The 16282-nt window shown below is 42.6% G+C and overlaps 1 protein-coding gene across 1 annotated transcript in view; it reads right to left on the bottom strand.

Annotated features, from left to right (window-relative positions):
* The window catches only part of LOC142099205 (uncharacterized), a 335178-nt gene extending 319250 nt beyond the window's left edge, over positions 1 to 15928 (bottom strand). Inside the window, exon 1 of the mRNA XM_075182423.1 lies at positions 15679 to 15928. Within this exon, the coding sequence (XP_075038524.1) occupies positions 15679 to 15751 (73 nt within the window). The 5' untranslated portion in view covers positions 15752 to 15928. The remainder of the gene's footprint in view (positions 1 to 15678) is intronic.
* Positions 15929 to 16282: the final 354 nt, after the last annotated feature.

Genomic DNA, 16282 nt, shown 5'->3' with positions numbered 1-16282 from the left:
ATGTGCCTAAAACAAGAATAGTAGAGATAAAAGCAATATGAGAAGGAACAAACCCTCCAAATATAGAGAAGATTTATGCCAATTAATTCACTGCTTACAAATTCAGGTAATTTTAACATCTGGAAAGGACTTACTGTAAGCACTAACTGAATAACCCATTAGAACATTTGCAGATAGATTTGTCTTAAATTACTTTATTGGATTTTGCATTAGTATTTTTGTTACTTGTTGGCTGCATTTGAATGTGTGTTAAATTGTAAGTGCTTATATTAAAGAATAAACTTTTGCCAAAAAAGAAATGGTTTGTGTTTGACAGAAATATTGTGCGGCGATTGATTTAAAAATGCTAATACGTTTGCCAAGCATTAAAACTAAGGAAACACGTGAGTGAAGAGGCAAGAATCAGCAATTTGATAGAGTTCTTATACACTAATTCACAACTTCTTTTATATTCTACCCAATATAACAGTGTACCTTCAGTAGGAAGCATGAGATAAGGTTTACTTTGAAACAATATCTTTCGGATTTCCCAAGATTATACGTAACCTCGCAAATAGGCATTAGAGCATACTTGCCAACTCTCCCGGAATGTCCAGGAGACTCCCGGATTCCGGGTGGGTCTCCCGGACTCCCGGGAAAGTATGGCAGCCTCCCGCATCTGCCCACTTCCTAGTGAAGAATTAAATCCAAAATGCTGCATTTGCCGTAAATTGACGCATTTGAGTCATTACGTCACAGGGGGAGGGGGTCGGGGGGCAAAATGACAATTATCTGAGCCCGCCCCCCGCAGCTCCCGGACGCCTACTGCTACAAGTTGGCAAGTATGCATTGGAGCAGTGGTTCCCAAACTATGTGCCGCGGCTCCCTGGGGTGCCGTGGCAATCTCAAAGGGGTGCCGCGGCCAAGGCAGGTGATGAGCAAGGCAGGGGACTATTTGGTAATTATTTTTGCTTAAGGGTGCCTTGAAAAAATTATTGAGAGCCTAAGGGTGCCTCAAACTGAGAAAAGGTGGGATCCATTGCATTAGAGTATTGTGTGTGCCTACACCTGTCATGAGAGGATAACAGGATGACATTTTCAGGTTAAAACATGGATGAAAGCAGCGATATTTTTTCTTAAAAACAAAACAAAACACACAAAAAAATCCACAGCACATAAACCAGACGTATTCCATCAAGGCTCATGATAAATCTGGCAGCCTATACCAATTATGTGCACAGGAAACAGGGAAGTCTGATTTCTAGGGTGAATCCTTGATGTTGAAAGCCTGGAAACTTGACACAGAGGTTTTTGCAAAATTGGTGTGGGTGTGTGTGTGTGTGGGGGGGAAAAAACACTTTATGTATGATAACTGCTCATTGATCGTTTTCTTGTTGTGTACTGGAAAATTAACATTTCACATTTAAACTAAACACACTGTTTGGCAAAGCTGCGCCTACTATTTTGCATGACAGACTACAGTGCTATCCTAAAAGGCCAAAATACAAAGAAAAATCTCTCAGCACACTGCAGTGAACCAGTAAACGAGCGGCTATTCCACTTGCACATACAATGCTGAAATCTCTATTACACACATTTACAAATGTATGGTAAGCCTCCCGCCCAGTCATGGCGCTTCTGCTAATAGGGTGGTCCTAACGCTAAACAATGAGAGACCTTATTTGTGGGCCACATATCTGTTTTTAAATGGAGAATTAGCTTACCAAGAGGTACCGCAGGAACCTCCAAATGGCAATAGGAGACCAGCACTCCCCATCAGCTACAAACATGCCTCAAACACAAATATACAAATTGAAGTTGCTCAATTTATAGGTTCACAGGAGGTGCTTGAAAGAGTTGGGTTATTAAGAAAGCCACAACTACAGAGAGACCTGCCCCCCCTCCAGCACATTGCTTGAACCCATAAAAGACTGCCTTGACGGGGTGGTGCGTTATCATACATTTGAAAATGTGGCCAACTGAGATTTCTGTATTTTACGTACAAGTGGAATAGCAGCACTTTTAATGGTTCACGGCAGTGTGCTGAGGGATGTTCCTCTATATTTGTACCTTTCTGGATAACCCCACCCTTTCAAGCACCTGCTATGAACCTATAAACTGATAGAGCATCTCCCGTTTCTGTATACACTACTATCCTGTAAAGCACTTTGCAAGCAGCAATAGGTTCACCTTCACCACTAGTATAGCACTGCCATTTTTTTCCCAACTTTAGTTTTATCCAAGTACAGTATAAACAAGTAATATGGAAATAAAACAAGATGATATACCGTATTTCCCCATGTATAAGACGCACCTCAATTTTGGGGCCCAAAATGAAAAAAAAAATGTATTACATAAAGTAGATGGAGTGATGGTTATGTTAAGGATGTTTAACTACTAATCAGCCTAACTACGGTAACATGCCTAATACTAATAGCCCATCTAGCATAGTGACATGCATATGGTACATACCATACTACAAACACACTGGGCTCAATTATTGGCGGTCATCGGAGCTGCCGGTCACGTGACTAACAGCTCCAAGACATCAGAGACTGTGGGAGGCGCCTGACGGTCCTGAAGGTCCTTTTCCCTGAAATTAGGAAGCGCAGATCGGTTCAGCGGGGACTCCTCTCTCTTATCCTCACACCAGGGATCATATGTTCTTCATTCAGGTAAATAACGCTGGCAGTGTATAAGACGCACCCTTTTTTTAGACCCAAAATTTGGGGGAAAAAGGTGCGTCTTATACATGGGGAAATACGGTATATAAAAAAAAAATGTCCCCTTCAAAGGACAGGCTTGTCACGACAACATTTCCAGTAGCAGGGAGATAGGTAGCAATAGTAGGGGAAGGAAAGAAAAGAATGTGAGGGAAGGTAAGTTAGTCTCCAAGATTTCCACATAGTACATGCTTGTATAACTGACATAATAACATGTTTAAATTAATACACCCCTATTGTAAATTGCAGATTAGTAAACCACAATAAGTTATTCATCAGCCATAGTTTTTATTAGATCGATATTTAGTATTAGATATTTAGGCATTTAGCTCTTCGTACATAATATGTACATATAACTACCTAATTGTTGGGGACAATCCAAAATTAGAATAATGATTAACATGTAAACCCTTTAATCAAGGAATCTAATGGGGAGGTCTAGCAACTCCATTAGAGATTATAGAGGTGAGTGCTATCACTTTGTTTGTTTTTTGATTACACCACAGAAACTGAGACCTATCTTGTGTTCATTGTGCGAGATCACAGAATTCTAGTTGTTATAGTGAGCAAAACAAACATTTTCATTGTTCTGCTTATGTGACAGAACAAGTCAATCAAGTATTGCAATGATAGGCTGAATTGATGTAAAGCTGTAATTTTTCCAAGCCTTGTACAATCATATAAAAAAAAGCATTACCATGACCACCACATAGCCCATAGATTTGTTAAGAGAAATATTTCCACATACGGCAGCACCAAACTCATAGTTTAAGAGGTGTATTGTATTGTTGCAACTGGAAATTAAATATATTACTATGCGGATAGAACCAGTTTTAGCTTTAAGAACAATAAAATAACTCCCAACTGTCCCGATTTTAGCAGAACAGTCCTGATTTGAAGGGATTGCCCCACCGTCCCTAAGTCAAGACATTTGTACGCACTTGCAGGAAGTTGGGAGGTATGCCTGTACACACCAGGGGGTAAATGTATCAAGCTGAGTGTTTTCCGGCGGGTTTGAAAAACCAATCAGATTCTAGCTATTATTTATTTAGTACATTGTACAAAATGATAGCTAGAATCTGATTGGTTGCTATAGGCAACATCTCCACTTTTCAAACTCGCCGGAAAACTCTCAGCTTGATACATTTACCCCCAGGTGTCTCCAGTACATATGGACAATCTGGTTCTTAGGGGAGGGGGTTGGGAGCGTCTAGCGATTCAACATGCATAGCATGTAATGAGGTACAAGCAGGGCTGGACTGGGACTAAAAATCAGCCCTGGCATTTAAAGTACACAGGCCCACCTCAGGTCCAGAAGGAAAAAAATTGTGAGCCGTCGCGCAGCGGCGGCGCCAAAAAGGGTGTGGCCAACATGGGGCATTGATACATACATTATAATAAAACATTACATTTATCATGCCCTCCCAGCCACATCACGCCATCCCCCCAGGCACATTATGACACCCCCAGCCCACTGTACTTATCTATGCTGCTGACATCCATCAGGGTGGGAACTTCCTGTAGAGTGAACAGGGAAGCTCTTAGTCTCACAAGATTACCAAATCTTGTGAGACCTAGAGCTCCTCGGCTTGCTCTGCAGGCTGTGTCCTATCCAGTGACTGGGAGCAACTATCAGATTCCTCCTGCTAACCAGAGCTGGATTAACGCTCGGGGAGCCTGGGTTATTTAAGACAGGGGGCCCCTATTATGTAACATGGTTATCATATTAGACACAATGTTAGACAAATACACAAGCAATACTGTGTGCAATACTGTTAGGTGCCCGCAGCTTTGCCTTCACAAGCAGTACAGTGTGAAGTGGGACTTACCTCCCAACTGTCCTTGTAGTCTGATCAAATCTCACTAAACGAGACAGTCATCAAAATTCGGGACTTCCCCACCTGTGTTCTTGTCACTTACACCACCTGTGGCTGCTGGTGTCTTTAGTTGCTGCTTGTTCTGGATCCTCGAATGCTGGAGGCCCTATTTGGAAAAAAAAAATGGGTATATGTAATTTAGAAACCTCCAACCAGCCCTGGTGTTTAATCAATGCAACCCATGTTTTATAATTAGGCCTCCCTCCAGCCTCAGGATTAAAATTGTTGTATTCACGTTTAATAAATAAACCTATATACCTCCCTCCAAACAACCCCAGCAATAAATTAAATCGCATTTACGTTTAAGAAATATACCTATTTCCCCAACCATCAATGCCATTAAATAATTCCTATTCACATTTAATAAATAGACGTTATTTTTTCCCCAAACGGCCCCACTTTCAATTAATAGCCCCCAAATCATATTATGCCACAATAGTGCCCCAGTTCGTACAATAGTGCCCCCAAATTATTTTATACCACAATACTGCCCCCGGTTAATATTATACCTCAATAGTGCCCCCAAATCATATTATGCCATACAGTAGTGCCCCAAATCATATTATGCCATACAGTAGTGCCCCAAATCATATTATGCCACAAAGTAAACATATTAACAACACTAAATTACATTTGCATAAAATGTGAGGTTATATAAATATCCAGTAGGAATATACAGCCCCCCCCCCTCCCCCCTGTGTGGCATCCTCACTTTTCTCCCCCCCCCTGCTTTCTGTGTGCCATTCTCTTCCCCCTTTTCCTGCTTTCTGTGTGCCATTCTCTTCCCCCTTTTCCTGCTTTCTGTGTGCCATTCTCTTCCCCCTTTTCCTGCTTTCTGTGTGCCATTCTCTTCCCCCTTTTCCTGCTTTCTGTGTGCCATTCTCTTCCCCCTTTTCCTGCTTTCTGTGTGCCATTCTCTTCCCCCTTTTCCTGCTTTCTGTGTGCCATTCTCTTCCCCCTTTTCCTGCTTTCTGTGTGGCATCCGTCACCCGCTATCTCCCCCCCCCCCACCGTTTTACTGTACTTACCTTTTCATCTTCTTTTCTCCTCCTGTTTCTGTCTTCTTTCTTCTTCTGTTCCACGCTCCTCAGACCAGGCCGACTCGACAGTGCAGCGCGCAGCGCTGCCCATGTGATCTGGTGGCTGGTTCCTGGGGAGGAGCCAGCCACCAGGCTGTCAATGCACGCTGTGTCAGTGCATGGTGTACGCTGTCAGTACACCGTGCACCGACTGCCAGGGACCGGACCGGCCCATCTGCCCATCGGCCCTTCTGGCATTTGCCAGAAGTGCCAGATGGCCAGTCCGGCCCTGGGTACAAGGATGCGTTGGCATTGTTAAGACAGTAAACAACTGGGTACAATGGATTACATCACAGTGACCGTTTAAAACAGTGATAGACAGCAAGTGTAGCAGAGTACACACACACACACACACACACACACACACACAGATTACAGCCAAATACACTGATGCGGAATCTAAGACCCCTACCAGACTTAACCAGCAATCCCAGAAAGAGGATATTGTTACGGTCACTAGGATTCTCGAGCCAGAGTTCTGTCAGTAGTTATCACTACACTCGAGTCGCGGAGTCTAATGCAGCAGCTGGTCTTTTCCAGGGACCCCCGATAGAGGGTTTGGGTTTTTGCGGCGCCACTGCGCAGGTCGCGGCCCTCAAGAGAGTGCGGCAGAGCAAAGGAATACAGCTTAGATATAGGAGGATTGGCAATCCGAGCAATAGAAGATAATGTGATGCTCCAGGAGACAACCCTAAAGGCCGAAGAGTAATGCAGATGGCAGGCAGCTGGTAAACACCACAATACTAAGAATAAGATTAGGCAATAGGAGATATGCGAAAGTTCATAGGAGATCAGGTATATACCACAGATGAGGCTATGAGTTTAAGCCAACAGGTAAGATGTAATGGATGCTTGGGATGATCAGCCGGAGGCAGATTTACCACGGATGTGGCTATGAGATGTCCAGCCAGCATTTAAGATACAGCGGAGGCTATGGTGATCAGCCAGAAGTAGATTTACCACGGATGTGGATGATAAGTATCCAGCTAACAGATAAGTTAAATCAGGTGATATGATGAACTGCGGGAAGCAGGTTTACCACGGATGTGGCTATAGAGTATCCAGCACACAGGTGAGATACGGCAACCACTACAGGGCTCACAGGGAGGCAGGTTTACCACAGTTGTGGCTGAGGAATATCCGGCCAACAGGTGAAAGACAGTGGCACCACGGAGCTCAGCGAGAGGAAGGTTTACCACGGATGTGGCTGAGGAATATCCGGCCAACAGGTGAGAGACAGCGGCACCACGGAGCTCAGCTAGAGGCAGGTTTACCACGGACGTAGCTGAGGAGTATCCAGAAGGAACGTCAAATGGGAAGGCATATAGTTTGCCAATCCACCAGTGTGTCCACCCAGATGGTCCCCTGGTGACAGGTGTCTTTCCACAGTCCATGAGGGAACGGTAAAACAGATTCCTTAAATTCAACCCAGCGGAGCCACATCACCATATATTCAGTAAGTTTCTTTTGGCTAAATAAGGTGATGTCGTCCTTGAGCCTATAAAGATCTATCAGTTGGAACCACTCCCGCATGCTAAGAGGGGTAGTTGAAGACCTCAGTGTCCTCCACCAATCTAAAATATCCTGGCAAAACCTGGGAAGCTTGCTGGCCCAAACAAACTCACGGACCAAATGTTGGAGAGCAAGGAAATACCATAAAGCATTTTTAATGTACAGGATGTTTAACTATTTTTTAAATATATTTTACCTATTTTTAAACCTTTTTGTTCATCCAAGTGGAACTGAAAGCCCAGATCTGGGAGCAGATTCAAGCATGCGCACAACTGCAGATACAGCTCTTACTGTTCTAGTCCAGTATCGGCAGGTCAGCCGAGTATCATTCAGCTGCCCTAGCAATATCTTTACATAAATGGGGTTTAAAAAAACCCAAAAACCTAACTTATCGCCACAAAGGGGATCTTGAAAATGAATATTTGCAGAAGTCCAGTCATCAGTAAAACATGAAAGTATAGATTCAGTACAGACAGGAGGACGCAGAGATACAAACAGACAGTATGGATATAGAGTCACTACAAACAAAAAAGAACAAATATACACAATGGTCAGATATACAGAGAGGAGTAAATAGACAGACTTCCATTACACATCAATAGGTACAAACAGACCAGATCAGTTGCCAGGAACATGTATTTACTAGCAACTGACAAACATACAAAGTATATGTCCCAACATTGAAGTTTTCATAATCAGGACACTGCTATGCTCCTTACGAAAAGGGTTCTTGACTGCCTTGTGTTAGGCGCAAGGCAGTGTGATGGGCATGGCCATATCACCAATGGACACCCTAGCATCTCTAAAGTGCTAGGCCACCCACAACACCTGTCATCCACTCTGGAGAAACCTCTGCGTTGCAGCCTGTACTCCATGGCAAGTGAAACACACTTCCCAACATTCCCAGCAATGCAGACAAACGTCCTGGCAACACATCGGAATCAGGAATTTTCCACCTAACAGTTGGAAGGTCTGCTGTAGATGAACTTGGATGTATATAGCTAAGGCATTAGGCTTTACAGTCCTACTGCAACCACACTACACAGCAAAATGTATTGACAGTGATTGTCCCAGCTCTATTTATAAATAAATTCTGCAAAATACAAGATTTCAAATACAGTGCGAATAAGCCTTCTGCAGAATGGTGGAGCAAGAGAGTGGGCCTTCACAACTTTGCCAAATAGCGTCTTCATCTGTGAAATTAAATTTGCATGAAGTGTTGCTGCAAAATCTTAGATTTGATTTTGGCAGTGGACTGCAGGGTATTTCTTGTGGGAAGTTACCCAACATCTTGCTGGTAGCTTTTGCTTGTAACTGTGTGAGCAGAACTAGGAGAATAACTAATTACAGTAAACTGGTAGGGGAAGTAAACAAGAAATATAAATTGTAGTGTGCAAGAAAACAATATCAACAAAGATTACATTCATAGGCTGAATTGAAAGTAAGCATTCTTGTAACCTATCTTTTAGAAATGTGTGGTTTTGGAACCAACACCTGTTGTATTGACTGTTAAAAGAAACACTTCCAGAAAGGGCCACGTCCATCACTCAAATAAAAATCTGTCAGTCAAATAAAAAGTTACCCTTTTTGGGAGAGGTATCAGGGCTGGCGTAAGGTCTGTACAAGTCCTAGACATGGCATCCTCTGCTCCTGTCAGAATGAAAATGTGGCACTGGGCTGTGATATCGTAGACCTGCACTACAACTCCGGCCCATCACTAACAGAGGACCAGCAGCTGGCGGATTCACAGGTAAATAAGCTGCCAGCTGTTGCCCCTTCAAGCCAGCATGGGGGTCATGGTGGGGCATTAAAGCATCAAGTCACTCGTTCAGACCTTTAGGCTACAACTAAATCATGGAGCCCATGGTTTTATTAAATACATCTACATTTTGGCACATATAGACACAATAAACATGACAAGAGCTGTCTAGGCAAGTTTGCAGTTTTCTCGGATAGTGGGAGAAGTGGGTAACGAGAAGAGCATCACACTGCACCCACCAATGTAAGATTTACATCACATCAGTGCGTGGGGCATGATGACACCAGCTTTTGCCCCACTTGCACACCCCAGTTATGCCCCTAACCTCACCAATGTAGACACAGAAATACAAATTCAGAAATTAGGTAAAAAAACAAAATCCTGATTAATGTTCAGGAAGGGGTGGTGGGAGGGGGGGACCTGGCAACAACTCTGTGGCAACAGGCAGCCCACGGCCCCCCAATCGAGTGCTCTCTATCTTATCAGAACGGGGGAAGCTGACTTTGGCATCATTTGACATCCCCTGCACAATGCAGGTAGGTCACGCAGCATACATGGAAGAGGAGGGAGCACACTTTGTGACCATATAAAATTGTAAGACTCCAAGGCAAATTCATATTAATCCAATACAGTCTTATGAAACATATCAAGCCTCATTTATAATTGCTCATTAAATCTTAGCTCCGCAACAAATCCCAAATTACTTCTACACCCTTAAACTTTCTATAATACTTATTTAAGCAGTAAAAGGTTATCAAAAGTATCACAACCCTTTTATTAGAAAAAGTAAAATCTTATGGCAGACTCACTACTCCGGTGTATTAAGGAAGAAGTCTGCCTGCCTTCTCTGCTTGTTAGAACTGGTGGAGGGGAACCCACAAACCATTGAGGTACTGAAGGAAACCTCCCAACAATTAGAATCCCAAAAGCCCCAACCCCATTCTGCCAAACACCACCCACAAACAGACATATTTGGACAAAAATGCACTCACTTTCCTGTTAGGCCCTGCCCCTTTTGCGGCCCATGAATCGGAGTTTCCCAATCAAAATCGGGACAGTTGGGAGTTATGCTGAAATCTGGAGCCTTCTCAATCAGGTAGCTTCTACAAATCAATCCTTCCTGCTCAGGAATCCCTTCCCTAACATTAGCATTGACATCAGACCAGTTCCAAAAGTAAAGAAGCCACAATGACCTTGGCCTTCCTGGAAAGGGAAGCCCCACTCCTTAACAACTGACTCAGAACCACATGATGCTATTGTCCTTCAGTTTCTTTGGTCTCAATATTAAAATGTGTAATTTATTGTCTGTATTGCAATTTATTTCATTTATTGTTAATTAGTATGCATGTACTGTGAACTATGTATAACATACACACTTTTCCTTTTAATTGCACTGTTCATGCTTAATCTTCCACACTTCCATTGTAATTAGAGATGGGCGGGTCCGGTTCTCCGAGAACCGAACCCACCCGAACTTTGGGTATCCGAGTACCGAGCTGAGCAGCTCGGTACTCTCCCGCCCATTCCGAATCCAAATCGAGGCCGAACGTCATTGTGACGTCGTCGGATCTCGGGGCTCGGTTCTCGCGATACTTCAACTTTATAAATACATGCCTCCACAGCAATCCATCGCCATTTGACAGAGGGATAGAGCAGGGTGTAGTCATAGGCTAATTAGAGCAGGGACAGAGAATACAATATTGTTCTTGCAATTGCTCTAACCAAAATCGCTAGTGCAGAGAGGAGGATAGAGGTTTATTATTTTTTCCTCATATTTGGCACTCCCCAGCGCTTTTGGGGTGTCCCCCATAATTGTGCATAAATATTTCTGGCTGTCAAAAGTCATATCTGTCAGCAGTATCTACTAAATAATTTTTAGCACTCCTCAGTGCTTTTGGGGTGTCCTCCCTAATTGTGCATTAATATTTCTGGCTGTCAAAAGTCATATCTGTCAGCAGTATCTACTAAATAATTTTTAGCACTCCTCAGTGCTTTTGGGGTGTCCTCCCTAATTGTGCATTAATATTTCTGGCTGTCAAAAGTCATATCTGTCAGCAGTATCTACTAAATAATTTTTAGCACTCCTCAGTGCTTTTGGGGTGTCCTCCCTAATTGTGCATTAATATTTCTGGCTGTCAAAAGTCATATCTGTCAGCAGTATCTACTAAATAATTTTTAGCACTCCTCAGTGCTTTTGGGGTGTCCTCCCTAATTGTGCATTAATATTTCTGGCTGTCAAAAGTCATATCTGTCAGCAGTATCTACTAAATAATTTTTAGCACTCCTCAGTGCTTTTGGGGTGTCCTCCCTAATTGTGCATTAATATTTCTGGCTGTCAAAAGTCATATCTGTCAGCAGTATCTACTAAATAATTTTTAGCACTCCTCAGTGCTTTTGGGGTGTCCTTCCTAATTGTGCATTAATATTTCTGGCTGTCAAAAGTCATAACTGTCAGCAGTATCTACTAAATAATTTTTAGCACTCCCCAGTGGTTTGCGTTCAGAATGGATTCAAAGCAGTCCACATATGATCTGAATGAGCAACCAGGTTCTGTCACCAGTCCTGATGTTAGTGTTCCCAGTACGTCATCTGGCCAAGGCGATGTCAAACAACAGAGTGTTTTCAAATTAGTGCAAAAAACAAAAACCAAAAAAAAATTTACTGTATTGAAGCGAAAAAGAAGTGTAACTGAGCAAAAGTTAAGTGACGATAAAAAAAAAATTGCAAGCATGCCATTCTACACACGCAGTGGCAAAGAGAGAATGAGGCCTTCACCTTTGGCTATTAGTGGCAGATCCCAAAAAGTTACCCAGCCTACAATTGGTGCACAACTACTGTTACGCGTCAAAGCCGAGCTGCAAGATAACAGTGAGGCATTACAGGAGAATATTTGCTCTGATTCACAAATGACAACAATCCCTGTGGAGAGTCCATCCAACAGTGGGATGTCTAATCGTGAGCATTCTGCTGATGTGTGCCTTAATAGCCCGAGTGTAGCCGGTGATACCCAAATTGAGGATGCCACTTTGGAATTAGAAGAGGATGAGGGGGAGATTTGTGTAGGCGACGAGGGCGCTAATGAGGATGTTGATGAGGATGAGGTTGTTTGTGTAAGTCCTGCACCAGTGGCAGCAGTTCTGGCACGTGACAAGAAAAAGGCCATTGTCATGCCTGGGCATAAAACAAAAAAATCCACTTCTTATGTGTGGAATTATTTCTACCCAAATCCAGACAACAATTGTATAGCCATTTGTAGTGTATGTGAAGCCACAGTCAGTCGAGGGAGGGACCTTAACCATCTTGGAACCTCGTCTATGTTACGCCATTTAACGAGAGTTCATGGCAAAGTGTTGGGAAAAGCTGAAAGTTCTTCCCAAAAGAATACAAGCACTCCCTCATCAGCTAAGACCCTCCGCTCACCGACATACCGACGGCTACAAAATACACCCACCACACCATCCTCATCAATATCCTCAGTAGCGCTCGGAGTTAGCCCGGCATCCCACTTAAGGCTGGATGACTCCGGCACTATTATTGATTCCTCTGAAGAAAGCGTTAGTCCTGCTGCTGCTGTTGCTGCTGCTGGGGGTGAATCGTCATCCCAGAGGCAGGTTAATAAAATGAGCAGTCCTACATTTCAGCAATTAACTGTGAAACAATCATTTGCGAGGGGAAGCAAATATGACAGCAGTCACCCAGTCGCCAAGCGAATCACAGACGCCATGGCTGCAATGTTAGTGTTAGATCTGCGTCCAATCTCCACAATAAACGCAGCTGGTTTTTCACAGTTAATTGAGGTTTTGTGTCCGCGTTACAGAATTCCATCGCGACACCATTTCTCCCGTAAAGCTATTCCACAACTATACCAAAAAGTGTGTAAAAATGTAGAGATTGCGCTGAAAAATGCCATTCTGCCCACTGTTCACTTAACCACAGATATGTGGACAAGTGGAAGTGGCCAAACCAAAGACTATATGACTGTGACAGCCCACTGGGTTGGTCATTCACCTTCACCAGCAGGAACAGCAGCAGCATGTACACCACTACGTAACATTTGTCACAGGCAGGCCACTCTTTGTATCACCGGCTTCACTAACAGGCATACGGCTGACAATTTGTTACGCAAACTGAGAGATGTGATTGATGCATGGCTTATACCACTCGGACTCTCCCCAGGGTATGTCATTTCAGATAACGCCAACAATATAGTGCGAGCATTACAGTTGGGTGATTTCCAACATATTCCCTGTTTTGCTCACACCATCAACTTGGTGGTGCAGAGCTTCCTACGAAATAACCGTGAGGTGCAGGAGATGCTTTCGGTGGCCCGTAAAATTTCAGGCCATTTCAGGCATTCAGCCACAGCATGTAGGAGATTACAGCAGCTCCAAGAGCAGTTTAACTTGCCCTGCCACCAACTTAAGCAAGAGGTGGTAACTCGGTGGAATTCCACCCTGTACATGCTTCAGAGGATGGAGGAACAGCGCAAAGCCATCCAAGCATATTGCACAAGTCATGACATTGGGAAAGGAGGGGGGATGTTTTTCACTCTTGCACAGTGGGGAATCCTTTCAGTGCTGTGCAAGGTGCTGAAACCATTTGAAGTTGTGACATGTGAGGTCAGTGCAGACTCTGCTAGTTTGAGCCAAGTCATTCCTTTAATTAGACTATTGGAAAAGCAGCTTGAGAAAATGAAGGAGGAGCTGAAAGCAAGCAATTCAGCAAAGTATGTTGGCCTTGTCGATCAAGTACTTAATTCGCTTCACAATGATCCTCGAGTTATTAAGATCTTGAACTCGGATCAGTACGTTTTGGCCACTGTGCTTGATCCAAGGTTTAAAACCTACATTGAGTCTTTACCTGTAAATGAGCGAGATGTGAACTTTTGCAAGGAGCTATTGCTCAGCAAGTTGGCCGCTGAACTGGGCCTCGGCTTGACGACGTGTCCCCCTTCACTTTCTCAAGCTGTTGCTCGTAAAAAATTAAATTTCCAAAAAAGAAGCAGGGAAGACACAGGGGGCAGACCAGAACAATTTAACATCTGGGCTGGTTTGAAGGATTTTTCAAAAAAATGTGTCACTTTGCCCATAACTCCATCCAATATGAGTATAAACATGCAAAGGATGGTGGAGGATTACTTTCAAGAGGTAGTTGATATGGAAATGTCAGACAGTCCCTTTCCTTACTGGGAAGAAAAGCAGGCCATTTGGAAACCCATGTACAAACTTGCTTTGCAATACCTAAGCTGCCCACCCAGTGTGTACTCTGAACGAGTGTTCAGCACAGCAGGGAACTTAGTCAGTGATCGCCGTAGAAGGTTACTTCCCAAAAATGTGGAGAAAATGATGTTTATAAAAATGAACTACATCTTCCACGAGGAAGGCCTTCACCATCCAAGACATCCAAGCACTGACTGTTCTCTAATGGCGGATTCAAGCGGCGATGAATTGATAGTCTGTGATGATGACGTACACACTGATGAGGGTGAGGATTAAGCTGAAGATGATGCCGATAACATCTTTTTAAAACTTTCTATGTAAGTGTAGGGTGCAATCTACCCCAAAAGAGGAAAGGGACTTGTGGCATTTCCATATCACATACCATCTTGAAAGGTGCTGTTAGGGCAATTTATCCTTAAGGGTAGGGTGTCATAGACAGAGTGACCCTAAACTGGCTTTGTCCATTTTTCATAATATTGTACAGTCTATAATGGCTGAATTTTTGGGTATTTTATACAAGTGGAGGGGGGCCTAGAGAGACAGAAACCAAACTGGCTTTTTCCATGTCAATTAATATTGTACAGTCTATAATGGCTGAATTTTTTGGTATTTTATACAAGTGGAGGGGGGCCTAGAGAGACAGAGTGACCCCAAACTGTCTTTCTCCATGTCAATTAATATTGTACAGTCTATAATGGCTGAATTTTTTAGTATTTTATACAAGTGGAGGGGGGCCTAGAGAGACAGAAACCAAACTGGCTTTCTCCATGTCAATTAATATTGTACAGTCTATAATGGCTGAATTTTTTGGTATTTTATACAAGTGGAGGGGGGCCTTGAGAGACAGAAACCAAACTGGCTTTTTCCATTTCTTTACATATTTAACTATAAGTGTAGGGTGTAATATACATTCAAAGACGATGGCTGCATTGCCAATATGCATAGATGGAGAGGAAGACAATCTGTTTTGTGTGTAGAATAGGCCTATCAACGAAGAATTAAACTGTTTTTTTGGATGATTTATTACCTCAACAATTAGATTACTTGTCTCTAAAACAGTTGGAGCACTAAATTGGGTTAATTTAGGTCCAAAAACATGGATTTTCCAAAAAAATAGCAAAACAAAACCAAACAAAACCAAAACCAAAACCAAAACACGCAATGGCGGTTTTGCAAAACCAAAACCAAAACCAAAACACGACGGTAATCCAGATCCAAAACCGAATCCAAAACCAAAACACGGGGGTCAGTGACCATCTCTAATTGTAATATACAGGAGGGCGCATGGTTACTGTCACATGATCCAGCACATCTCAGGGTACCCAGACTGCATCATAAATCTAATATATAAAGCACACAAAACATCACAGTCAGCACAAGTTCAGTATGCGGTTACCAAGCTGTATCATCAATGAAACCAAAAACTTCATCCATCAAACTATGTTTAAAGTGTAAAAAGCACAAAAACAACAGGAAGTAAAATGTACTCAAATCTCATTAATCTAAATAGAAAATACTCAAAATAGTTACCTGGAAAAGCAATTGAATTAGACTCATTGGTGGAAAAGCTGGTTATGGTGACAGCTACATAATCACAGTCCATTTCCCTTTCAGAAGCAATTAGCTGTGTAACTTCAGAAACTTTTTCACAGCCAAAGTAAAATATTCCTTTTATGTGCTTTAGAAAATGATATTCCAGTCAGTTCAGATAACACCTTCCTTTAAGCTTCAGACATGTTTCTTTCTCTTTTTTTCATACACAAAATCCTCTTGTTTTGTCATCAGCTGTTTTTTGTTTATGTAGGAAGTTTAAATACTTCTGTCCACTCAGCTCAATCAGTGGGATGGGCTAGAAACGACTCTGGGGAAAGTGAAAGTAAAACAAATTCTCTCTCTCTCTTTTGTTATGATCAGATGCTTGTGGTTATAATGCTGCATCTGAGTAATTCACCAGGAATTCTGTGCAATAATGGGAAATACCAACAGGAAGAAAAGGTTTATTTAAATAAATCAACTTGAAGAAAACAGAATTTAAACCATTAAAAATATAAAATCATGCAGTAGTAAACTACACATGTTACAACAAATGAAATGGTGCTGGATGTTTTAAAGTATTGATAAATTACTTTTCATT

The sequence above is a fragment of the Mixophyes fleayi genome, chromosome 8 (genome assembly GCF_038048845.1).
Source record: "Mixophyes fleayi isolate aMixFle1 chromosome 8, aMixFle1.hap1, whole genome shotgun sequence".
Taxonomy (NCBI): Eukaryota; Metazoa; Chordata; class Amphibia; order Anura; family Limnodynastidae; genus Mixophyes; species Mixophyes fleayi.
This window is presented reverse-complemented; position numbering and strand designations above follow the sequence as displayed.